General features: G+C 42.2%; 3 protein-coding genes across 3 annotated transcripts in view; 2 read left to right on the top strand and 1 right to left on the bottom strand.

Moving 5' to 3' along the window:
• The window catches only part of ttyh3a (tweety family member 3a), a 268,746-nt gene that overhangs the window by 30,941 nt on the left and 211,891 nt on the right, over window positions 1–25,914 (top strand). The window lies entirely within an intron of this gene.
• Window positions 1,329–10,878, top strand: LOC306969206 (dynein regulatory complex subunit 4-like; the record flags this gene model as incomplete). The annotated part of the gene is made up of 8 exons (XM_079564806.1): window positions 1,329–1,411; window positions 3,095–3,160; window positions 4,375–4,572; window positions 4,880–5,086; window positions 5,327–5,381; window positions 6,401–6,531; window positions 6,602–6,751; window positions 10,864–10,878. The coding sequence occupies exons 3-8, from the start codon at window positions 4,417–4,419 to the stop codon at window positions 10,876–10,878; spliced, it is 714 nt and encodes a 237-aa protein (XP_079420932.1). The 5' UTR covers window positions 1,329–1,411; window positions 3,095–3,160; window positions 4,375–4,416.
• On the bottom strand, window positions 17,085–24,262 carry lfng (LFNG O-fucosylpeptide 3-beta-N-acetylglucosaminyltransferase). Its single transcript, XM_079564310.1, has 8 exons — window positions 23,769–24,262; window positions 19,616–19,664; window positions 19,337–19,439; window positions 19,108–19,261; window positions 18,923–19,008; window positions 18,680–18,845; window positions 18,507–18,592; window positions 17,085–18,415 (listed from the first exon to the last, which is right to left on the bottom strand). Exons 1-8 carry the CDS (start codon window positions 24,147–24,149, stop codon window positions 18,349–18,351), a joined length of 1,092 nt encoding a protein of 363 aa, XP_079420436.1. The 5' UTR covers window positions 24,150–24,262; the 3' UTR covers window positions 17,085–18,348.

Raw genomic sequence — 25,914 nt, 5'->3', positions numbered from 1 at the left:
ATCAAGGTAAACATGTTACTTAGTACTGCTTTAAAAAGTTGCATAATGCATCTTTAAAGGAACAGGCCACCGTTTTTACATACCGAGATATGTTCTTACCTTAGCTTTGACGAGTTCTTTAGGACCTGCCTGATCTTCCCCCGTGCCTTCAGTCACGTAAACACAGCGCAGACGGCGTTAGCATTTAGCCTCTCCCTCTCTCCACTAAAGCTCCAAAACAGGTCAAGATAGAAGCTACCAAGCTCTTCCACGTTTTCACTATTTAAATATGGTTACGTGAAGTGTTTCACTACAAAATATAATTACACAAAATTAAACAATGTGGATTTTCTAAGCGGATAAAAGGGGGAACTATATTGTAAGGCGTAGTAATACCAGGAGTAGTTCGAAATCTGCGCAGTAATCTTCACTTTACTGCGCAGTAATCTCCACTTTACTGTGCGGATGCCAAATTACTCCTGGTATTATTACGCCTTACAATATAGTCCCCCCTTTTATCCGCTTAGAAAATCCACATTGTTTAATTTTGTGTAATTATACTTTGTAGTGTAACACTTCACGTAACCATATTTAAACAGGGAAAACTTGGAGAGAGAGAGAAAGAGCTTGGTAGCTTCTATCTTGACTTGTTTTGGAGCTATAGAGGAGAGAGGGAGAGGCTAAATGCTAACGCCGTCTGCGCTGTGTTTACGTGACTGAAGGCACGGGAGAAGATCAGACAGGTCCTAAAGAACTCGTCAAAGCTAAGGTAAGAACATATCTCAGTATGTAAAAACGGTGGCCTGTTCCTTTAACTCTGCCTTCACAGAAGCATTGTGTCCAAATTTTATGCCGACCTAATCCCTATGAGATGCTAACAGCCATAGATCATAAAATTAAGTATTATTTGTAGCCTATATTTAAGACACTATTGAAATAATGTAGAGAAATCTTTGACCACAAATATATTTTTTTCATGAGGGCCAAATCAACCAATTTTACTAACCTATGCAGTATTAACTTCATACTTCCTGCCACTAGAGTCTCTCTCTGTCAAAAAAAAAAAATGGTGGAGTGTCCCCCCCGTCTCCTGCCTTTCAGTGAGGAGGTTGTGGGTTAGACTCCTCCTGATGTCTATTATAACATTATACCACCATTGATGTTATTTATAATCGCCATCAGCCCCTCATTAGATTCAAAATGTTCCCCAGCAAAGGAACCTGTGACTTGGGCTTTCCCCCAGCTTTGGAGTTTTGGGAGCTGAACTAAACAATGCCATACACAAACAAAGCATGACTGAGACTGATGATTTTTTTCCTCCTCAAAACAAAGACTGAAGATGCAATACAGAATTCACATGCTCTCACTGTCGACGAAATTGAATTACTCTGCTTGTCGCTGGTCCGGAGGAATGCATCACTAATGCTTTGAGGTGAGGAGCTGAATGGTTTCGGGGTATAGAGGAGGAGGTGGAGGGGGTAGAGGAGGCGTCTGGGGGAGAGGGGAGTCCGGCACAGAGAGAGAGAGAGAGACAGAGAGAGCGAGAGAAACTTCCTGAGTCTGGTCGGGCTCCGTGCCAAGTCTCCAAACCACAGCTCCCATTGAAACAGAGTGAATGAGGAGCAGCTGCAGGATGCCCCAGAGACCAGAGAGCTGAAGCCGCGCAAGACAAGAAGGCCTTTGAGTTTGTCTGCACCAATCGCACAAGTGCATTCGCCTAATAAGTATACTCGTTTACACATACTTGAAATGCAGAGGCAAATGTGGTAATGTGTGAAGGTGTAATGTGCTATAATGTTAGCTATATAACCATCACATTGTGGACCAATCTTTGAAGGTATATAAAAAAAAAATGTTATTAAATTCAGTCCAATTTTAGTCTGCAAAAATATTATCCATCTTCATCTTCTTCCACTTGTCCGTTGCCGGGTCGCAGGGTCAGCCATCCAAGCTTCCCAAATCACACTGCACCAGCCCCTTATGGCCCCTCCTGCAGGTGGTGGGTCCATGGGAGGACGGCCTCACGATTAAATGGGCCTGTTGGTCTCTAATAAGGGACATCTGAACCGCTTTTTGTCTGACCCGTCAACTAGGACCTGTGGGATGGGAGATGGGAGACCCTACCAGGGGCACGAAGCCCCCAACAACATAGCTCCTAGGATCATTTGGGTGCTCAAACCCCTCCACCACGTTAAGGTGGCGGTTCCAGGTGAGGGCTGCTTTAAGCACTCATAGTGTTTTACATCAAGGAACCATTTACCCATTCACCCTCTCATTCACACTGGAGGCAAGGTGGGTGAAGTGTCTTGCCCAAGGACAACGACATGTGCACCTGCGGTATCCGATCACAAGACGACCCGCTCTACTCTCTGCACCACCGTCGTCCAGTTACACACATTACACTTGTTACACAGTCACAATAGCATTGCTTATATCTGGCTGTCGGAGCAAAATCTGGCAACTGCTTTTTGCCCCCATGTCAACATTGGAATGGGTTACACATTCTGGGAACCAGCATTTCCATATTTTATAAATTCTTCTCTTAGTGATGTTTTTTCTGTGGAGCTTCAACTGGCTCATTTTTATAAGAAACATCTTTAAAAGTCTAGTGACAGAAAAAGTGTCATTCTGATGATTACACCATGTTATGATGTACATTTACCTGGATATACAATGAGGAGACAGACAAACCAATTTAGAATAAAAACATTGACCCTTGATAATTCTACGCCACCCTGTGTCCATTCATGAAAAATTACTGTCAATATAAAGTCAAGTTTATTGTTTAAGCACGTTTAACACAATGAAGCCCCCTTTTACAAAAATCAAGGTAGATCTAAGTCTTTGTCCCAGTGTTCACGAGTGGAGAATGGCACTGACAAGACCAAAATGTTTGGTTCATAAACCGCCAAAACTTTAAAGGATCATCTGTCTTCCCCTGGGTGAGACATCTTTTAGAAAACTGTTACCATGGCAACGTGTAGGCTGGTTTTCAGTCAGTTGCCCCTGTGTCAGTTGTCTAAAAAGTCGCTAACATGGTGAGTAAAGCTTCAAAACTAACGTCACGGTTTATTCTGAGTAAAGGATCCTAAGCCTTTTTTCTTCTTATGGGCAGCCTCCCAAAAAGTCAACAAAAAAAGACAAGAAAGGAAAAGCGAAAACTGGTGACGTCAAAGATGAGGTGAGAATCTAAACACATTTGGACTTAATTTGAAAAACATAATGTTTTAATCATATCCATAAAAACGATAGAAAGCTAACATTACTTAAGCTAACACAGATGGGTAGATTGAGGATACTTGAGTAAGCCATGATGAGGTGCAGTGCACTTTGGATTAACGTTAGTAGATGAAATTTCACAAAAAGCAAAATTTATTTGGTTTTCTCTTCATATTTTGATTTAATTCACCTATATTTTTTGCTGTAACTTAGATATACTTACACATGACTTTTGCTGAGACAGTAATTAGATATGACTACAATCCTTTGGGAATGTGATGTCATATCGCTAAGCATTATGGGATTAGCAGCAATTGTAAACTAATGGAGATTTTAAAAGTTTAAAATACTGGAGTTATTGTTCACATTAAAACACTTGGACACCACAGTGTGTTAGATGTATTTACCAGCAGTAACTCAGCAGCTAACGGCTATTTTCTCCACTTTTTTATACTGTTTTTAGCTAATGTTAGTCAGTGGAAATGTATGCTAACAGCTGCAAAGATGGCGGATCTCCATGGTAACTGTGGAATTTCCCGAACTCTATAACTGTTGAGAGCTCCACGGATAAACACAGCAAAAAAAACGCAACTTTATCTGAATCTCCTTCTGAAATAACAACAGATATAAGGCCAAACACTGTTTTGCACCTAATTCATATAATATAGCTCACCATTTCTCCAGGTAAAAGGAAGATATTTTTATATTTAAAATAAGCCTTCGTTGTGTATGGAAAAAATAATTTGATAATTAATGCCAGAAAAGCAGTACTAATGAAAATCCAAAGTAAATGTAATAGTTCTTTGTGATCAGATGTTTAAAAAGAGCCTTGTAGTTGGCTCTACAGCAGGTTAAAATCAGCTAAATCCCGTTATAATGAAAGCTCTGTTGGACCCGGAAGTAGAGCGATGACGTCGTCGCTTAATAACTCTCAAGATGCAGGCTGGAGACTTTATTCTAAACTTTCTCTGCCACAACATCATAAAATGAAACGATTATCATGGGGAAAACCACCATGCCAGCAGCAATGTACACAGTTTTACCGCTGCCACAATTCTATACAAAGTAAAGAAAGCAATGGTTGGATGACACTTAAACAATCAAAGGGCCACTGGAATATTTACTGTCGTGTCATCCCTTTGTAACCACCACTAAATACTTTGTTGCACCTGCAAGCTGTGGGACCAGGTGATCGCTCTGAGAGAGGAGCTGGAGCAGATGAAGAAGCAGAAGAACCAGTTTCGACACGAGCGGGACAACTGCATGCTCTCATGGGAGAACAGCAAGAAACGCCTGGAGCAGCAGAGGGCACAGCTCCGCCAGAGGCAGCGGGTGAAGGAGGAGAGAGAGAAGCACTTCCAGGACCAGATCAAGGTAAGACAAAAGGCATTTTATGAAGAGTGTAGTTATTAGTTCATGGTAATGCGGAAATTCTAATTTGTTGTGCAAGTTTTCTGTTCAACCCAGGGAGAATATTAGACTACGCAGGGCCAATAGTCCACTATCATTGAGGAACACTGAGTTCAGTTGGCTTTATTGTCATACCTCATATAAAGAAAGCACACATAAAACAAAATTGTGTGATTCTCAAGCCCCTGGTGCAAAAACTGTCTACTGTCTACAACAACAAAAACTTTCCATTAATTTATCGTGTAGCCTGCTGTATCACTGTTGCTTATAGATACTCGGTGAGCAGATGAAGCATGTGCAGTTGGAGCACCATAATGCCATCTCCAAGCTTCAGATTGAGGCTGCGGCGTCTGAGCGTCTCAAAATGAACCAGAATATGGTGAGAGAGCTGGCCCTGCAGCAGAGCAAGATGGATCTGCAGGTCACTCTGCTGGAGATTGGGAGCATCTCTGAGAGATGCATCCAGATTCTCACACTGGTAAGTACAATGAGTTTTTAATCCTATGCAATTAGTCCATCTACTTTACAAAGCACAGCACACTGGGCTGCACATTTGGCCATGCAGTTAAACCACAATCTCATTTCTAATAGTCTTGATTAGCAAATCACAAAAGCAGAAATTATTGTGCCTTTTACAGTAACGTTTTTGGGAAACATCAAATTTTATATACACTATTAACAGCATATTTTTGTACACACATACACGTTTTCCCCACAGAAGCAGGAAAAAGCCATGGAAGCAAGATACAAATACAACCACGTTCTCATCAGACGTAAGATCAACTCACCATCATCACAACATTACTGGAAGCCACACTGTGTAACACTTTATCCACTAATTAGACAAAAATGCCAACACATAAGATAAGATAGCCTTTATTAATCTCACAATGGAGAAATGTACTTGTTACATTCAGCTCTTAGTACTGTACTGTACGTAATCATTCCTGGTCTTTCTTAAAGGTGCATTTTGGAACATTTGTGCGTAATTTACCTTTTTGTGGCACAATGTCTGTGTGGATGGTCAGCATGGCGGCTTTACTTTCCATCACAGAGGCCTATGTGACGCTCCAGGATCTATTGTACTCTGAAAACAATTGATTCTGGAGGGTTCTAGAGGCCATTGGAAAACAAAGACACCATGCTGACACAAGGGTCACTACAAGGTCAAATATGCACTGTTATCACATTTTGTTTTGTTTGTTTGTTTTTTCGCATAAAAGGTTCTATAATGTACTTTTAAAACTTTCATCTGAAAGCGTAACTTTGTTATTGCAACTTTTTATTAATGCATAGTTTAAATACATTATATCATTTCCCAAATGCTTATTTTGATAACCCTGAGCGAAAATAGTGTCTAGCAGATCATTAAAGGGGCTAGATGCAAGTTGGCCATTTTATACTCACTACTGCCACCTCAGGTCATATATGTAATTGCACCTTCTATATTAAGCTCATGCATGATGGCAATTCAGACCCGAAAGTTCCAACTTTTTAGTGACTCTAAAATCCTGCACTGTCACTCAAAAAGTTGTTAATTCGGGTCCAAAGTGCCGTCATGCACGAGCTTCATATAGAACTTGCAGTTACGCGTAAGACCTGAGGTGGCAGTAGTGAGTATAAAATGACCAACTTACATCTAGTCCCTTTAAATTAAACCCCTCTATAGGGCAGCAACATGTCTAGCCATTTACCTACAAGCCCAATAAAAATTAAGTTCACTTTTGCATCATTCATGATTTTGAATACGCTCTCCATCATGAGTTAATTCCTGTGCTACTTTTGTGACCAGAAATGCAGATGTCCCACGTGGAAAAGTCCCATCAAATTATAATTGATATGTCACAAATGTTTAATGCTGAGCTCACACAAGTCATGGACGATATCACTGCTAAAGCCAATTTCCAAATCCGGAACGTCCGGGTAAGTATTGCTCCTCAAACCTTTTAAAAAATGGAAATAACCTTCACAAACAAGGCTGCTGTTGTTTCAGCAAATGTGGAAAGCTCTGTGTGATCTTACCGATGAACTGGGCAAGGGGAAGAAGAAAGAAGGGAATAAGCCCAGCCAAAACGAGGGGACTCCCGAATCAGAGACCGATTTGGAAGCATTCGACGATGATGAGAACCTGGGGGCTGGAGTTGTGAGTAAATTGAATGAACGTCACTACACCAGGGACAATAACTACGTACTACATTACAAACATACTGTATTTTACCATGTAAGTGTAAAGACCAAAATGGGCTCTCAAATGATATTAAGTGTGGTGCTTTAAGGTGGGAAAAATGAGAACGGGAGCTGGAAAAAGTGCATTTGTAATACAGTCGGTGTCAGTACAGTTTGGGGTGGAGAACGACCAAATCATGTATAGAGCCGCCATAACCACAGACCTGGAGTTTGAAACACTATTCACAATCGCTCTCTCGTTAAAGCTTATATGGTATGTGGTGTAGTCTATAAAATGATGTACCGTATTTTCCGGACTATAAGTTACACTTTTTTTTCATTGTTTGGCTGGTGGTGCGACTAATACTCAGGTGTGACTTATATATCAAAATATATGATGAAAGCTAAAAGCTAGATGGCTACAGCTAGAGAAACGAGTTCACTAATGGGAGCTTGAACAACGTGTTGCCGGGAGAGGCTTGTCAATAGTGCAGTTACGCCTCCATGCCCAGGTAGTTGCCAAGGCTGGTGTGACTTATACTTCAGAGCGCCTTATATATGTTTTTTTCTTCGTCATTATGCCTTTTTTGGCTGGTACAACTTATACTTTACGACTTGAGTGTTTAGAAAATACGGTTGTACTAGAAGCTAACTACTGTGCTTTTAAACTAAAGACATTGTGTTCTATCTTTAGGGCAGGACTTTCCGTTTCTGAGCTGCCAGAAGCCACAGAAGAAGATTAGAAAGGCATTTATTTAAAGTTTAATTGTTTGTGTAATGGATTGCTCTGTGTTGCTTTATTGTTAAACAAATGTAATATATGTATAATCTTGTATATGGCGAGCTGATCTTTTGAGTTCAAATACTGTAGAAGCGCCTCTGACACTGCCCATTAGCCAGTTATTTCACATCCAGTTCTGAACAAACCATCTTTTTTGTCCTGCGGCGATCCCCTTTGTGTTATTTTAGGGTCTTGTGTCCGCGCTGTTGTGAGTTGTCGTCGTGTTGGGAGGAGGGGGGGTTCAGGAAATGGGGTCCGCCGCTCGCCCCTCTTTTGTGGCAGGACGCAGAGGGAGGGCAGCTGCATCCTGGGAGTCAGCGCTTCGGTTTATCACACCTCACTTCACTCTTTGTCCGCGTCACCCCCGTCCTGTGACTGGGAGCGTGCAACCCAAATGGAGGGGGTTTATAGGGTTGTTGCCCTGTTATACGTCTAACCACTTTACAAAGTCATGAGTGAATAGGGTTCCTGCTTGAAGTGGGAATTTGCCTGGATGAGACGGGCACTAAACACAGACTAAATTGTGCCTACAGGGTAAACCAGGGATATCAAAGCCACACAGCGTAACATGTCACTCAAACAAAGAGAATAAATGCAAGGATTTCTTTAATTATAGGTGTTTTGCTGGTGAAAAGTACATTTGAAAAACAGGTATTGTTGGTGTGAGTGCGCTCGCCTCTCTGCAGACTTGGCTCGTAACTTAGCGTAGAGCGGGACATCACTCGCTCGTCTCTATGGAGGTGATGATGCTTTGCTTTGACTACAGGTGGCCAAAAATAAACCTTCTTCATTTTGATATTTAATTGGACAAAAAGAGTATAGTGACCTAATCTGTGATTTTGCAGTGTGTCATTAAAGTGCATATGACACATTAGACACATTTTTTCCTTAAGACTTTAGTTTGGCCATTTTTGTGATGTTTATAGTTTCACTTCCTTATTGGACACTGACAGGAAGTGACATAGATGAAGGACAACAATTTTAAACTGTTGCCGTGCTGACCATGTTAAGTCAATGGGAAATGAGTCAAACTGCTTTGGGACTTTACCTTTATGTATGTCACTTCCTGTCAGCAGCTTAAACATTCAAATAAAAATAAAAAGACGTTATCCTTCTAAATAAGTCATTCAAAAGCATTAAAATCTGTCAGATGCACTTTAAGTCAAGGTAAAGACAATCCAACTTTTCTTTGACCATTTTGGTATTTCTAATATGTTTGTAGAGGTGAAAAAAACCCCACACACAATAGCAAGTTTTACAAATAACACGTACTGCGTAATTATTACAACCATCCACACTGCAATCTAGATAATAAGGCACTGAGAAACCATATAAAACAGGATTAACCAGATCTAAATGGTGCCAATTGTCTCCATAATAGAAACTAAAACAGGACTTGATATGCAAAGTACTACTGAGTATAACTTGAAGCCATCACAACCTGCACCAAAGCTGGAGAACCGCAGGGGGTTTATGGTGATGTCCTTAAACGCGTCTGCCTCGTTTTATAGAGACAGGATTGGTTAACTTGAATGTGTTTCTTGCTAGTTATGGTGTCTCCCTAACTTGAAAATAAAATCCAAGACAAAAGCAAGGTCACAGATAGTGCAAAGACACAAACTAGGAATTTAACCAGGTCCAAAATCTGAAAATAAATCAATAAATTTGTCTCAAGCAAGGTCTCAATCAGAGCTTAAACACATGAACCAAGGCTTAGCTGAAGACTAAACTCAGCTAAACTATTACACATAACTACGTGAAGCACTAAAACTACCTCAAAATACAAATTGATAGCAGATTACAAAACACTTGAAGAAGCCTGTGTACCACATGTGCAGCACACAGCTTGAAGAGCCACTGACTGATAGGGGTTTATGGGAGTCAACTTGAATCGCCCTCTTGCTCACTGCGATGCCTCATCCACACTCCACCGCATTCAAAGCCTTTCCCCCTTTGACTTTCTGCTCTTTTAAGTTTTTATAAAGGACTTGTCATGATCCAATGGTTTAACCGCTAAACCACAGAGTTCGACCACATCTGAGCCGTACCCACACTGTCTCTGCCTGGATCCTTAATGTTTCCAAGGCTACAGCAAACATTGGACGACGCAAAAATGCAGCTTCAAAGACGTAAAGTTATCTATGGCAATATAATTAATAACTAGAGGTAAGGGAGAAAAGGAAGACCTCCACTGAAGCGTTGCATAGAGCAGCGTCAGCCTGTAGACAGTGATCTGGAGACACGCTGATCGCTCTACTTTACTACTTTGCAGTTTCAATGGTCACAATAGGCAATCGCAAAGGCTACAGTTATTACCCTGTAAAGATAAGATAAGATAATCCTTTATTGATCTCACAATGGAGAAATTCACTTGTTACATTCTGCACTCAATAGACAAAATAGACAGGAAATGCGCAGTTAAATAGTAAAAAAAGAAAAAAAAGAAAAAGACGTATCTTATGTACAGTGAGTAAAAGCAAAAGACTTAAACAATAAGGAAATAAAGAGTAAAATAAAAATAGATTAAAAAGTGCAGGTCCTAGTGCAGGTTGTCAATAGATAAGTACAGGGAATAAAGTGGAGCTGATACAGATAATATTGCACATAGTTTTGCAAAGGGGGGGCACATGTTACTTTACAATCTTATTGTATAGCAGTGGGGATGGAGGCCCTGCGGTAGCGCTCCTTCTTGCACTGAAGGTGTCTGAGTCTTCCACTGAAAGAGCTGCTCACCCTCTCAGTCCCGTGCAGTGGGTGGGAGGTGTTGTCCATGATCGAGGTGAGCTTGGCTAATACCCTCCTATCCTTCACCTCCTCCACAGAGTCCAGGGGGCAGCCCAGGACGGAGCTGACCAGCTTGTTCAGTGTGCTCTTGAAAAAAAAAGCAGACCTCTACAAATGTGTGTTTGAAATGCAAGGGGTTGTTTCAATATCCTGATGAAGTGTGTCAATCATTTATTAATTCAACCTGGATAGACTCAGAGACAAAAGCATTGATTAGAAAGATTTATTGACATAAATATTTTGGCGATCTCACGCCGGCAGTTGACAGCGATATACAGATTATAGTTAGTATGAATGGGTAGGTTAGAGTCAGGGATGTCTTCCCCCGGAGCCTGGACACTGGTGCTGATATTGGAAAATGGTGAAGGATGTAGCAGGGTGAAGCCACGGACAGAAGAGGCGGTGAAGGGGTGGAGGTGGGTCACAGCACAGCTGGAAAGCTGACGAGCCATGAACGCTGGAGCTTAAACGCAGGACCAAGGGCGATGATTGGCTGTGATGAAGGTGTGGCTCTGTGCTGACAGGTTGAGGTGGTGTGACCCTTGCAGGCACGATCATTAGCTGGAGGTATAGGTGATGAAATTAGTCTTCTAGGTTTCATTAGGCTTAATTTTTCCAAAATCTGTTTGACTTGATCTAATCATAACTTCTTTTTGAACTCACTGCTGTCAAAACACCCGTACTTCTTGGTAAAGGACATTCATTCTCTCAAACCAAGAAAAGGCGTCTCACGTTTGCATTTCGCTTTGAATTTATGCAAAACACTTCAAGGGTTTACGCCTTCTCCTTACTTCAGGAATGACATGGTTTATGCTCAAAACATCACGACCAGTAATCCATCATTTATTATGGATTACTGGATTTATTATTATTACTAAAACGCAGAGTTGCTCAATAACTGCCATGTGTATTCTTCTATATTAACACAGCATGGTGACATTTGTTTTTGAACTTTTAACTAAAGTAAGTTTACAACAAATGGAGGTTGACCAAGAAAATCTAAGATAAAAAATCACTGGAACCAAATAATTCAGGTAGACAAGACTTAAACTGACCCAGGACCAAATCAAAGCCAATACAAATCCTTAAATCCAAAGTATTTTTATTCTGATGGCTCTATATTTAACTAATCTCTACTTAATCCTGTTAGTGCACCAGCAGCCGTGCTTGTACCACAGGTTGGGGAACACCCTGCTTTTTGCTTTTAGTGGTGGTCATTTGCCCCACATTTCCAGCCCCTCCATAACTGCCCACTACAAAGTTCAAGTGTTGTCGTGTCATGTGATACCTGGATTACATTGCCTCTCCCGGTCGGGACTCGGGAGGGACTGCAGACAGTGCACATGTTCAGTAGGATTTTGACTTGGGCCAGTTGTTCTCAGGCTTCACTTTGGACCAAGGGGGGGCTGTCCCGCCACCCCTAATCCTGCAGACAATACAGGCTGTTAATTGGAGACTGGACTGATATAGCCACGAAAAGTCACGCTGACAATGTGTGAGGGAACAGCGCCAGTGTAATCCCTGCACTTGGAGGAATGTCCCGCTTAAGATCTCTGAAAGATCCTGTCCTGTTCAAGTAATACTCAACTGGGGTTTGTTTTACTGACTGTCTGGATGGACTGTCATTGTAAATAAAGTTAAGTGGAAGTCCTTAAATTCGTAATATTTGAAGAGGCGTCTAACTAGTGCCAGTATGTACGTAGATGTACTTTTTGCAAATGCAGTGTTTTGCAATAGAGCTCTTAGAAAATGAAGTACAGTCACAAGCAAATTCCTCTGAAGGGTCTGCAGGACATTTATTTAGGTCATGCTCTGGAAAAAACAGATAAAATATTATCAGACAAAACATCCTCTGTTTAGAGAGTTTGAGCTGCTCCCTTCAGGTTGAAGGTACATGTGTCCAGCCCATGTATAAAAACAGGACCAGGCAGTCATTTGTGCCACAAGTCGTTTTACAATGAAACAAAGATTATGTATATTATTTTTAGTAGCCAATTGAGATTTTTTAGATTCTGTACAGCATGCTGTCTAAAGAGGGCTATTATGGAACGTAGGTAACGATTTTAACATGATCTAAACATATGTGGTTGATGGGAGCGTGGTTTGAGATCAGGCCTGCTCTTTACATGTTGTCCATGTTGGATTTGTTGTTGAGAACGTTGTCTTTGTGAATTTTTCTTGCTCCTTGCAAATCAATTTCCTAAATTTTTTTCTACTACTGCACCTGAGTGAATGACAGAGAATGGGTGACTGGTTCCTTACTGTAAAGCGCTTTGGGCCTAATAAAGGTAGAAAAGCGCAATATAAATTGAGTCCATATACCATTTTACAACTAAATAAATACCAAATACTAGGAGGGTAAAGAATTCTAAAACTTTAGCCATCCATCCATTTTCTTCCGCTTTGTCCAGGGCCGCGGGCACAACAGTCTCAGCAGAGATGCCCAGACTTCCCAATCCACGCACACCTCCTCGAGGCGACACCAGGCCAGCCCGGAGACATAGTCCCACCAGCGTGTCCTGGGTCTTCCACGAGGCCTTTAAAACTTTAGCTTGAGTCAAAAATATTGAAAACGTGATCCAACCTTTGTCAACCACAGATGTGAAGTTCACTTGCAAGTAAAACTCACTTTTGCTTCTTAAGACACTAGAGGATATGCACTTTCATCATTTTCATTCTTAACAGAGCCTTCAACATTGACTCACATTTGGCTTCTGGGGTTATGCTGCATCTACATACCCACTATAACTATCCAAATATTACCCCATCTACAACAATTATGGCTATTACTGCTGTCACTTTTCGTACAATAATACAATTTCAAGCTTTATTGCAAGTTACAAGTCAAAAACTACACAATGAGTGAACGTTGAAAATGCACATCTGACAATTTCAACTTTGACTTCCAGTGTCACTGCAGTGCATACTACACTGTACCTGTAGCACTATGTCATGACAACTGCCCATTTGGCCCTTGAGGCAAAAAAAAAGTAGCTATATTTAATATACTTCACAGGTCACTATGTACTTCTTGAAAACCCCATCATTATTCTAGTGAAAGGATTTTCTGATTTAACTCCGAAGTTTAAAAAAAAAAGTACAAGTACAAAACAAACAAAAAAGCTTAAATCACTGAAATGCTCTTGTTGTAAAAAGTTGTCGACTTCCCAACCAAAACAAACACTATCACAGCGTCTTTAAAGAGTTGTTGATTTTAACATGGGCGACACAGCTCTCTTTGATGAGGCGCTGAGCTGCACGCCGCTCTGTTTGTCTTTTAATTACTGTAGCACAAACTGCTAACTAGATCTTAACACTTCTCAAATGGCTTCCTCTCCAGCCTCTATAGCCTCGAAAAGCAGCAACTAAATGTTATTGAAAGCCGTGTGGTCTCGCACCGAAGGCATCACTGACCAACAGGCTGCAAGTCGACGCGCTGTTGTCAGACGGGTTTCTCTGTTATGTGTAAACTGGAGGTGATTGAAGCTGTTATCGCTGGAGATGATCAGTTGTAGCCCCCAGACATGCTTTGCTTAACGCTCCCTGACTTGCAGCTGCTCTGTGGAAGTGTGCCCTGTCTCTCAAATTAGCCCAGATACATCCCTTTGCCACACGACAGACTGGGTGCGAATCATCTCAAAGAGTCTACAGGTCAGGCAGGACTTTGGGATCAATTGTTTGGAGAGGGTAACATAGATTATCACTTTATCAGGCCCTTTTTGTCCTAAGACTGATGAGCTAGAAGCTGGAAAAGGCAAATTGTGATGGCTACTCTCAAGGCTACCTGAAAACAAGCAGCAACCTCCCTCTCTCTTGGTGCAGCTGTGATTTTTGCCTTTTTCTGCGAACTACAATGATTCTGTGCTCCACATTCTTTGCTGTGTTTTTTGTGATGTTCAGCAGATTTTTTTTTTTAGTCCGTAATGGTCCTGAAGAAAGCAGCTTTTCAAAAGTAAACAAACAGCTAGCTTATGAGCTAAACACAGAACTACAAATGTCTTTTTCTGAAACGCTGAGGAGGCACCAAGAGCCCCGCACACCTGCAGCACAGTGGAGGCGTCACAACAGGAGCTACAGGAAACAAGGAAGGGACAAACGAGGAGATGGTGAAAGGCTGTTGTGGAGCGGAGGGAGCTGAGAAAGAGGAATGAGGAGGAGCTGACCAGTGCAGGACACCATGCTCTGAAACAAGGACAAACCCAGGAAGTGCTTCACCGTTTCAGAGGAGCAATGAAGGCAGCCGGCTATGTTTCCTTTGGGTGCTATGTTTTTCCCTACCTCCATGTTGGTCGCTGATCAGGTTGGCCCACAGTGGCCACAGGCTCAGTCGCAGGGGCTCAGGAACACAATTCCGTTGTATACTTGTACAATGACAAATAAAGCACTTACTTAATTTATCATGTCCTCAGTCAACCACGAAATTCTGCATCTCACTGTGTATAAAACCGGCAAGTTGTTGTTTATGCTTCTTTAAACATTCTCTGAAATGCAAATCATTCTTATGGTTTAGCAGTTCCAATGTCAGGTTTCTCTCAAATGATAATGACCCTGTTTGACATGGGAACTGTAAAGTGAGGTATCTTAAAACAAGCAATTACATTCCTGTGATCGTTCATGCTCCAAAATTGTTAATCTATTGCAGGGTTTTCCTAATCAAAGTCTACCAAAAGTGATCGACAGTGCTGAACCAGAGCGGCAGGTGACACATGAGGTCATAGTGGTTTTTAATCAACTCGAGCACATCTGCTTCCCATACAGACTAGAGTGTAAATGTATTAAATATAATGCACCGATTAATAAACGGTTGCATCATGAGGAACACTGTAAAAATCCGGTGCCAAATAGGCTACATTTGAATTAATCTAATTGAAGTCATAAATGAACAAAGAGCCGATTTGGCACGAGCTGAACTCCCTCGTCTCGGGAGCGTGTTTCGGGGCCATTGTAAATCTGCCCAACAGGAAACACATGGCACCATAAAAAATGAAAGGCATAAAAATGACATCATGTGAGCTTGTTGTAAGCCACTACCTCATCAAACCGCTTTATTGCCCTAATATGTCTACAATCCTATTTTCAAAGCATCAAGTATTAAAAAGCTAATACTCTAAAATTAGTTTGAAATACTGTAACATGTGGACTGTGAAGCTGATGGCAACCTTATTTCATCCACAAGACATCAATAGGGAAAAATGGAGAATGAAAAAAATACCCTACTTGAGAGACAAAGCTAAACACAATAGTTTTAGCCTACCGTACGTTATCCTGAATCTAAGTGGTTGTCTTTGCATATTATGTACGTATCAAAGTGCTATCCCTCTGTTGGCACCGCACTCATGGGAACAGAGGGCTCGGTGGCTTATGTGTGTATCACTCCTGTGTTATTAAAGTGGCAAGCTGTGAATGTGCAAACAGTAATCGGCTCAAGAGCAGTTTGATCTCTCCGTTCAAACCAATAGGGCTTTACTTTTTGCTTTCTTTTTTTTTACTGCAAATCTCTACATTGTCAGGACAACCTCCAGCAGATATCTCGACACTGGGCTCTCAAAACTACTACTTAGGTAAAATGCTGGGTATAAAAACTATTTCCGCAGAGAGTGCTTGTTTTTACTAATAGGCATCATATCATTTTCTAAACTTTCTTGTGATCTATACAATTGGCTGCATCTGGCTGTAGCTTCCACTGGGTTTTTGTTATTACTTGTGATTGCAGTGTTTAAGTGGTTTTCCTCTGTGTATCCTCTTCATGTTTGCTTGTTGTGCCATTATGTGTGTTCCCATACTTCAAGCTGCTCTGTTGTAAACACAGACAGATGCTAGTGTAAGGCCTTTGCATTAGCAGGGCAGGTTCAAGTGTATCTTTTTGTGGTTTCCTTTCCCAACAACTGTTCATCTCTAGGTCGAACTTCAAAAGAATGCACTTTTCCCCCTTTTGATATTTGTATTTCTGCCATTAAAGTGGCGTAAACTGAAAATGCTGAAACTAATCGATTTTTGTTTTTTGACATCAGCTAAATTTTGATTGGTGTTTTTGGTTGAAAGTGCTTTTGTTTTGAAGCCCAATTGAAATTTAATTAGCTGGAATAAATGTTTTATGTATAATGGATCTACTGTGATACTGTTCAAAAGCAGATCATGAGATCCAGTCGTCATGAAGAAGGACTTTGATCTATTATGAGTGAAATAAATGTTGAATTATAAAAGCTTCTATTGTGGGCAATATATTTCTAATGCAGTATTTTTGGGGTAAACCAAAAACGTTTTTCTTTTGTTTTGCCTTTTCAACCTTAAAGGAGCTGATTTTTTTTTTTTTTTTACCTGATTTTACTTCTACAAATGGAATGAAATTTATTTTGTCCTCCTTTACTCTATTGTAAACTCAAACACTTGTGGGGAAAACAGCTTGCATCAAATTATAAAATATTTCAATACATTTTATGAACTTTCAGGCTATTTTTCCAGTATTTTTGTGAAAATGACCCTAAAAAGTGACCCTGCAAGTTGTGTAATGTGTGTATAAATGTGTCCCTGTAAATAATGCGTATGCTACAAATATATTAGGAATGTTATGAATGAGTTTGGAACATATCTAACATTTTAATTTAGTGGCTTCCCCTTTCATTGTTTGCAATAAAAAAAAAAAAACAGATATAGGGCCTTTAAGTACAGAAACATCTGACTGTATAAACTGTGTTTAACGAGTAGCCAATGAAAACTGAAAATAAAACATGACCAAAGTGCACTGTGTCAGTGGTTATGCCTTTTTATTGACAGTTAGGTCCCAGCGTGGGACCTTAGTAGCCAACATTAGAACCAGGTCTTGTCCCTGAGAGGCCGTATTGTGATGAACTGTTTGAAGCCTCCAGATACTGGAGAATAGACGCATCATTTAGTTCAAAGCAGTACAACATCATTAAAGGAAATGTAAACATGACAAAGGCAGGAAGGGCACATTCTACACAGTCACTACGCATTGAAACAAAAGCACAGTACACAATACTGTAATCCAGATTTACAGTAACCCAATATGGGTGAGAGAGACACGGAGGACACTCCTCCATGTGAACGCGAAATGTTGCTCCTGACAGGCTCTCACCAACTGCAAACATTAATCTTTATGTGCAAACTATTACTGCAGATCTGCTTACCCCTTTACAAACCAAACGGGTTTGGTCTGCTATTTTAGTCACTTCTCTGCCTCGATGAGAGCCTGGCCAGGAGCAAACGTCATTTAAATTCAGCTGTGCAACTTTCAAATAAAACTTTTCGAAGCAGGTCAAAAGCTGATTGTAACCCCAATTCAAAATCTCTTTTGCCATAGTATTTTCCCTGATTGTAACAATGCAAGGACTTTTTAAATTATGCAATTATACATTATATATTTAACAGATAACTTAGAGATTTTGAGGGGTTATTGTAGTCAGACATTTATCTGAGGCCTGTCACTTAATCTTCAAAGTGCTTTGTCTTGACATACCTCAGATTTGGTCAATAAAGTAGCATTTAGAGATTTGCCAATAGCCAGCTCAGTTCATGGAGAAATAACACTGTAACTTAAAACAAAAACTTCATACACTGAAGCCTTTCCGGAGTCAGCTAGTTATGCAAAAGCCAACGAGGGCCTGTACAGACTGTTAAAACAAAAACAAAACGCTAGTGTAAAGCTGGCAAAAGCTTGAATATGTGAGAATACATTCTATGAGAATTGCAGATACATTTACAAGCAACATTTACAAAGCTCAACTGATTGCCTGCAAAGCTTAACAATGAAAGCTGCTTCCTGTCGAACGCCGTGTTCCTCGTCCCAAACGATATGGGGCGAGGTCCTGGTGTCACACAGGAAGATAAAGTCCCGAAGCGGGCCGCACAGCAGCCCAGTAAAAACAAAGACCGACCACCACTGTAAGAAAAATACAGCAGCTTCACGGTCTAACACGAAACACTGGTCCCCACGAGCCTTTCAGATACCGAGGCAGGACGGGGACGAGGATAAGAAAGGAGCAGTCGCCCTAAAAGGCAACCAGAGGAGGGCACCACGGGGTGTCCGGGTGCAGCAGACAGTGCACCGACTTGAACCTGGAAGACGGCGAGAAGAGAAGTGTTACATTACGAATTTGAATGAAGTGAAACTATGACTGGGTTATAACTTTGAATCATAGACGCTTACCTCGATGGGTCGTCCTCCACTGTGAAAACCCCTTTCAAATTAATGATGTTGCTCTTATTCTCAAACATCCCATAACTGAGAGTGATCTGGAAACAAAAGCATTAGAAAACACATAAGTCAGCCTCCATAGAGAAAAAAATACTTTAGGGCATTTGAGTTATGCTTTTAGGTACCTGTTTGTGGATGTCTGGGCGGGACACTTGTTGCAGGTTCTCCAGGTGCGAGTGGAACAGGTTGCTGCGGGTCAGAGGGACGCCCAGCACCGACTCGATGATGTAACCGATGGTGCAGTCATCGGGCAGACGGATTTTCTCGGCCGTGTTGATAAAATGGCCTCCACTGGAAGAAAATAAAGAGATGCTGTGAGCTCATTGATAAATCTGATATTGTTTTAGTGGGACAACCGTGTGACTTACCTCGCCCATGGGCTCATCTTCAGCGCCAGCCCGCGGCTCACACAGAAGCCTGCTCCTCCGGTGGCGAACCAGAAGTTCACTGGTTTCTGTAATGTTGGAAAAAAAAAAACAATATTTTATCACACCGTTTACTTTCAATCTGCCTCCCTACATGCTTAATACATTTGACCGAAATCACAGCGCACCATTTTGTTGTCGCCCAGTCTCTCTGTGGCCTCGATGGGCCGGTCCAGGCTGGGTTTGCCGATGTACATGTCCTGAGTGTGGGTGTACTGGGACAGGTGTTTGACCAGAGTCCTCACATTCACGTAGTTGTCGTCATCCACATGGCAGAACCACCTGAGATACAAGGAAGAGAGCGCTGTTAGAAACCGAATACTTTGACCCCGTGTGAACAACAAATCTTATACTCACTTTTTATTGGACTCTATGAATTTGTCATACTCCACGGCCATTTTGCAGGAGAGGGCTTGTCGGCTGTGAGCGTTAGAGCAGTTGGTGTTGACCGCATGGCTCCCTGTGACATTAAGAAAGAGATTATTAATCGATTGCACCATGAATGGAGCTTTTATATGCCTAATAATACAGCCTCACATTACACAAGTGCTGCCCCTCAAAGCCACGTTTTTATGGCTTCCTCTTACACAAAATGCAGCTCTGTTTGAGGCAAGAAACTCCCAAAGTAAAACTTACCAATTTTTTTCTTCAGCTCCTCATCTTCGCCGTCGGTGAAGATGTACGTCTGCAAAGAAGCAAATCAGAGATCAGATAAGTGGGCGCGATCGTTAACCGCATCACTTGACCAGATCATGTGAAGAGTCCGATAACAGGACGTCCCATGGACTTATCCATGTGCCCCCGGGGCCCGCCGCTCCGTCATATTCCGCCTGGTGCGATTACGGCGTCAATCATCACGACTACTGTGTCACCGAGTTAACCAGACCCACGCGCTAATAAAAGCCCCTTTTGTCCCGCCGCGTTTCACTCGCCATGGCAACTACACAGCCGCCCCGAAGCATCCCAGACACGGGACAAAGCAGGAGGCAGACTGTCCTATCCACCCCCTGCCTCTCTCCAAAACATCCCCCATTCATCATGTTACAAGTGATTCCCCCAAGCGCTTCCGAGGCTAAGCGTTTCCAATGGGTTTTATTTATTTGTGTGTCAATTCTGTTAAAAGTCTGATATTGAACATTTTATCTATACTTTTATATAAGCGCATGTAGAGGTCGAACCTTTCAGTATCAAAGGCAAAGGATCACACTTTGTAGAGACCTAAACCTCTATCAATGTAGTGAAGTAGCGGAATGTGTTCTGCAGTTGTTGAATAAGGCCTGTATATCCATTTCATGCATTATTGGCTTAGCAGTGTAGCAAGACTAAAGAAATGTGCGTGATTTTTTCTTATCAGATTGCTGCATAATAAGAAGTAATTAGAAGAAGTTCAAAAACATCTGACGCCCCTGCAGACAGCTGTTTTACGATAAAGCAGCCTCATTATCTTTCCTGTCTCGCTAAAAAGCCAACAATGAAACTGCAGGAAGGCACTTGTTAAATGTAGCAGTTAGTCATAAAGGCTTCTTCTTTCTACAAAGCCATAAAATAGGTGAGATTACACATCGCAGCTCACAATGGACAGGTGCAAAGAGGTGAACGGTGCTTTGGCTTTGCAACCGCCAGTGTTTACTCTCCACCTCAGGTAAGAAAAAAAAAAAGAAAAAGCGCCACCTGCCCAGCATCACGCTACCCGTCACAGCCACGTGTCTCCACATGCTCAGCCCGTGCGGCCCGGACCCCAAGTGACAAAAGAGGCGCTTTGTTAATTTTACAACTGCAGCCAGTGATCCGAAAAGGCAACATATTTCACCCATTGTGCTTCGGCTGGTCGTCATTCAGACAAGTTTCCAAACATGCTGTAAGCTATTGAATTTGAGGTGCATACAGTGTTTTCTTCTTTATTCGTTTGAACCACAACCTGTCCTTTGCCAATATACACATGGCAGCTGTGGGGCTTTGTCTGCATTCAAATATTATCAATACAAGTCAATATACATCACACGAGCAGGCAGATTTGTTGAGCTAATTCCTTAACCTCTTAAGCCTTGACCAAATGTGTTTTTTCCAGTTCAGCTTTACCAAAAATCTAAAAGGTTACAGCCTATAGAGCAGTAGAAGGCCTCATCTGAAAGCTAAGACCTGAAAAAAATGATCTAAATTGATCTTTTTCCTCGCGCTGTCACTTTTTGGAAACATTTTTCAAGCACATTTTTTTGTGTATTCTTCTTCATCACTTTTCTGTCCCAATCTTGTTGCTTTTTTGTCACTTTTCTATGGCTAAATTGTGGCTTTTTTACTGTTTTTTCGTCATATTTTTGTCACTTTTACGTCACTTTTTCTGTCCCTCCTTTGTCGCTTTCTTGTTGCATTTTCGTCACTTTTCGGGCCGCTCTTTTGTTGCATTTTCATCCATTCAATCAAAGTAAGTTGTAGTCATAAAAGTATCCAAGTTTTTACAAAGTAGTCATGTGGACAGGCTTATTTCGTAGACGTTCCACAGCTTGTGCCAGTTCTCCTTAGATATATGAGACCACTTTAGCTGATTTTGTTTTATATCCTTGTGGAGATTAGGTGTTCCCAATCCCTCCTTTATTCGGGGGAGAGAGCGCCGGTGGTTTGGGGTCCAAGGCGAGCAGTGTTTGCCTTAAGCCTGTTGAATATGCAGGATAATCACCGAGCAGCTGCCCGTGTGTGGAGATGCCGCGGTGGCGGGACGAGCGGCGGGGGATCTTTGGTGCTTATTAGTAAATCAGGAGCAGTGTGTGGTCACTCACTCACTCACTCACTCACCCCCTCCCTCTCCCTTCGCTGACCCCCCCCCCCCTTCCATCCCTCCCGGCCAGCTCTCCCACCTCTCTCTGGGCCTCTCTTCAATAGAAAACAATGCACTGAATTTTCATGCTGGGGTAGAGCCTGCAGCCCAATATGTTTGCCCTCATTTGCATACAGCTGCTGGGGTTAAAGCGAGAGAAAGAGTGACCTTTTTTTGTGTGTCTTATCTAGACTTTGCACTTTGAGAATAAGTGTGTGCAGAGCTGATAAGGAAAGTGGGGTGTATTATGGCTGCGGGACTTAGGGAAGTTTTGGCAGGGCCCTAGTCTAAGCTGGACACGGTGCCTGACTGGCTGTCTCCACTCCTATAGGAAGGAAAGGCACCCGCTTGAACCCACCTCCACCCTGGCTGCTTCCTATTATGCTTTGTGCTACACCTTAGTCACCACTCGGGCTACAAACAATACGAAAACTTTAAAGCAAATAGTTGTAAAGTTTATTTCCACTATGAAGCCTTTCCTAATCAGTCCCGCCACAGCCGCCAGTGTTTTTTCAACACAAAAAAAAGCGACCCATTGTTGGAAAGCGCCTGGATAATTGCCGTGCTCTTGAGACGGAGGAATGCACGGGCACGCTACCCACGAGAAAGAAGATGCCAGCTGTCAGAACTTTAAAGCAAAGCGAATTTCGGGGGGGAAGCTTTGATGGAAGCAGATACTGTACGTGCCAGTTTTACCAAGCGTGGCGCCAAAAAAAAAGCAAAGCCTAAGGAGTGATCGGGGTTCACATGGAGCGGGGCGACGATGGGCCACGCTTTTGTTTTAGGCAGGGGGGCAGCACACAGCGTCTGAATGGAGATGAGCGTCTGATTTAAATGCAGAGATACAACAGATTAAGACAGCCTGAAGCAGCATTATGATGTAAAAGACACTTGAATGGACAGAAACTGGCACATAGTTTTGAATTGTGTCGGGAAATGCGTCGAACAAGTGGGCTATGTCACTTTCTGGCTCATATAAAGAACATTAAATTGGGAAAATATCGAAAATCCCCCTAAAAATACGCATTGATTTGTGGCAGATGTCCCGTCAGCTGAGCGTGAGAATCTAACCTGGATATCAGAGGTGCGCATCTGCCTGCGGTGGGAACTGGGATGATCATATGGTTGGCATTAGAGCTGCTCTTTTGTTCTGACTCCCCTGACCACCTGGCACCCTTTTCCTCCAGCTACTCCCCTCCAAGCATTGTGTCCTCTGTCTACCAGCCAGCTGCCCCGCCTGTGACGCCTGCTGTTAACTTTATCAGTTCACTATCATCATTACAAGCAATTAGTGCCAGCTCTTCCCCCCCCCCCCCCCCTGTATCAGCAGATGTTGATGAGGAGCCCAGGTAATTGACACCGACTCTACTAAGTGAATCTCGAGTTTGGCAGAAATTAACCCAGAAAACCATGTCCAGATCAGTTGACGGGTCATTTTATCATCCATTGTGCATCCCCTTGGAGGAGCTTGGTTCTCACGCCCAGCATGCAACTTCCATGCCTGTATAGATGCGCCCCTTTGTCCCCTCGCAGGCTATACCCCTCAAGAAGCCCCTTTTTTTCGGATGCTATAGCGCAGTTGACCCAGACATGGCGTGCAAGTTTCCCATGGGGAGGGTTATGTAGAAGGGGAAAAGAACCCTCCAACTTAAGGAACATGCTTTGTTAGAGCGAGGAAAGGGGGGAAAGAAGCATCAATTGCACCCCGGGCTTTCATGGGGCACCCGCAGGAGCAGGGGGTGACAGTGAGAGAACAAGGGGGCAGTGAATGGGCCACGGTTCTCAGGGACATCACTCAGGGAGAAGACAAAGTGACGGGGCAGGGGTGTAATCTGTGACAGGGCTCCGGGGGCAACTAGTGTCATGAGAGAGACAAAGGGGACAATGCTGCACTAAATAGGCCTATACCGCCATTTAATTATTCAAAACCAATCAAAGTGGAGCAAAATGTTATCCAACTTTAAAGTGTCATCATACCTGTTGCATGTTCCTGGAGATCCACGTTTCCAGGAGCAGGTTGAGTCTGGACTGGTGGAACTTCTTGGTGGTCTTCACTGCGATGAAGATGTCACTCGCGGTGATGTCCTCAGCTGGAGAGTCCCGTTGGGTGTCTGCCGCGCGCGAGGGCTTCTCCACATCCCTCCTGCCCCGCGAGAGTTTAGTGATGTACGCGGAAAATCCTTTCTTGTTATCCAGGACATCATCCACCGGCTTTCTCACGACAGTCGCGTCTGTCTGCGTGTTGCCCTCGGTTAATTCAAAGCGGTGCTGCTGAAATATAAGTACGACTAATAGAAGACACAGACACGCTGTGCTCGCAATAGAAATAGCAGTCTTTTTCCCGTTATTCTTGAACATGGTTAAATCTACAAAAAAAACTATATGTTTGAAGATCTATCCTCCGCGGCACCCAAAAAGTCCATAGGGTAATTATTCAGTAAAAACAAAACGCACGGACCCTCAGACGCGCGTCTCTGAAAAGTAAATGAGCCGCACTGCGCTTCAGAGGTATTTATAAGCTCCTACGGTGGCTCCGCCCCCGCACCCAGCGTGAAGCCTGTGACGCAGCCAGGGGGCGTGGCCATGTACTTCTGTCTAGCAGTGAATATGATCTTATCACAGGTGCACATTCCCCTGTTCAGCTTTACCCAAATCTACAAAACTCATCTAAACGGATCACTTTCCTCGTGTTGTCGTCATTTTTTTTGCCATTGCTTTTTTTAATAGGCATTTCTGTCACATGTTTGACACATTTCTTTTGCTCTTTAACCTCTTAACTCCCACCTGAACATGTTTTCTCCTGTTTTCCAAATTCCCCAAATCTAAAAGCTTCTTCAAAATGGCGACAAAAAACGAGAAGAAAATGAGGATGTAAAAATTTAAAAATCCAGCAAAAAAGTGACAAAAATCCAGCAAAAAAAATGACAGAAATCCAGCAAAAAAAGGCAAAAATCCAGCAAAAAAGGCAAAAATCCAGCAAAAAAGTGACCAAAATCCAGCAAAAAATGTGACACAAATGGATCAAAAATAACAAAAAATGTAACAAAAGTGCCATTAAAAAGTGACAAAAACACATAAGGGAAATAAAAAGTGACGACAATGGCAAAGAGGAGAGAATGCATTTGGTTTTGGCAGGTGGTAAGAGGTTAAACCCTTTTTGTCACTTTTTCATAACTTATGTATCTCTTTTTTGTTGCATTCTTGTCACATTTGTCACTTTTTCATCATGTTTTTGTCGCTCTTTTTATGCATTTTTACCCTCGTTTTTGTCTCATTTCTGTTCCTCTTTTTTTGGCTTTTTTGTTGCGTTTCCGTCACACATTTTGGGCACATTTTTATTGCTTTTTTATCACATTCGTGGTACTTTTTGGTCCCATTTTCATCCTCGTTTTTGTCTCATTTCTGTCACCATTATGGCAATCTTTTCAAGACGCTTTTAGATTTGGGTAAACTGGAGAAAATGTGCTCGGTTAAGGCGGGTGGTAAGTGGTTAGCATTACTAGAGGGTAAAAGTGGCTCATTAAAATGCATATATTTTCACTCTTCACTCAAATGTTCTTCTATAAAATCCATAAATGTAGAATCTTTTTACTTTGGGCTCAGCTGTGCAATTTGAAGAATCAATAGGCTATATGTGGGTTTTGGTTTCTGAGCCACACCTTTTTCTAAAATACACTTATTTTCAAGGTTACATCTATTTAAGTGTGTGTTTGTGCAGAACAGACCTCCATTGTTCCTCGGGATGACCTTGCCTGAGCTCTAAACAGTTGGCCATTCCTCGACACTTGTTATTCAAATTTTGGCTCAGACCTCTCAGCGCCGTCTGCCGTTGTTTGGGACGTTGACCAAAGACATGGGTTCGCTCTAGGCCGACACGCAGCTGGTGGAGCCACGGAGCAGCGTGCCAGGCCAAAAAATGTCTGTAACGGCCGTTTTGAAGAACAGCTTTACACCCAGCAGTCAGAAATCCTTTAAACTGTTACATACAGCGACTGAGATCTTTACAATACCACCTCTACTGCAACATGACCTCAATTAACTGCTGCTTTCTACAACTATTAGTAACACTTTACTATTTGACCACACTCTAATGCTTCTAGTCTACTATAATCCAAAAAAATCC

Source organism: Gobius niger, assembly GCF_951799975.1.
Source record: "Gobius niger genome assembly, chromosome: 10".
Taxonomy (NCBI): Eukaryota; Metazoa; Chordata; class Actinopteri; order Gobiiformes; family Gobiidae; genus Gobius; species Gobius niger.
The sequence above is the reverse complement of the archived record's forward strand: the minus strand, read 5'-3'. Positions and strand labels throughout refer to the sequence as shown.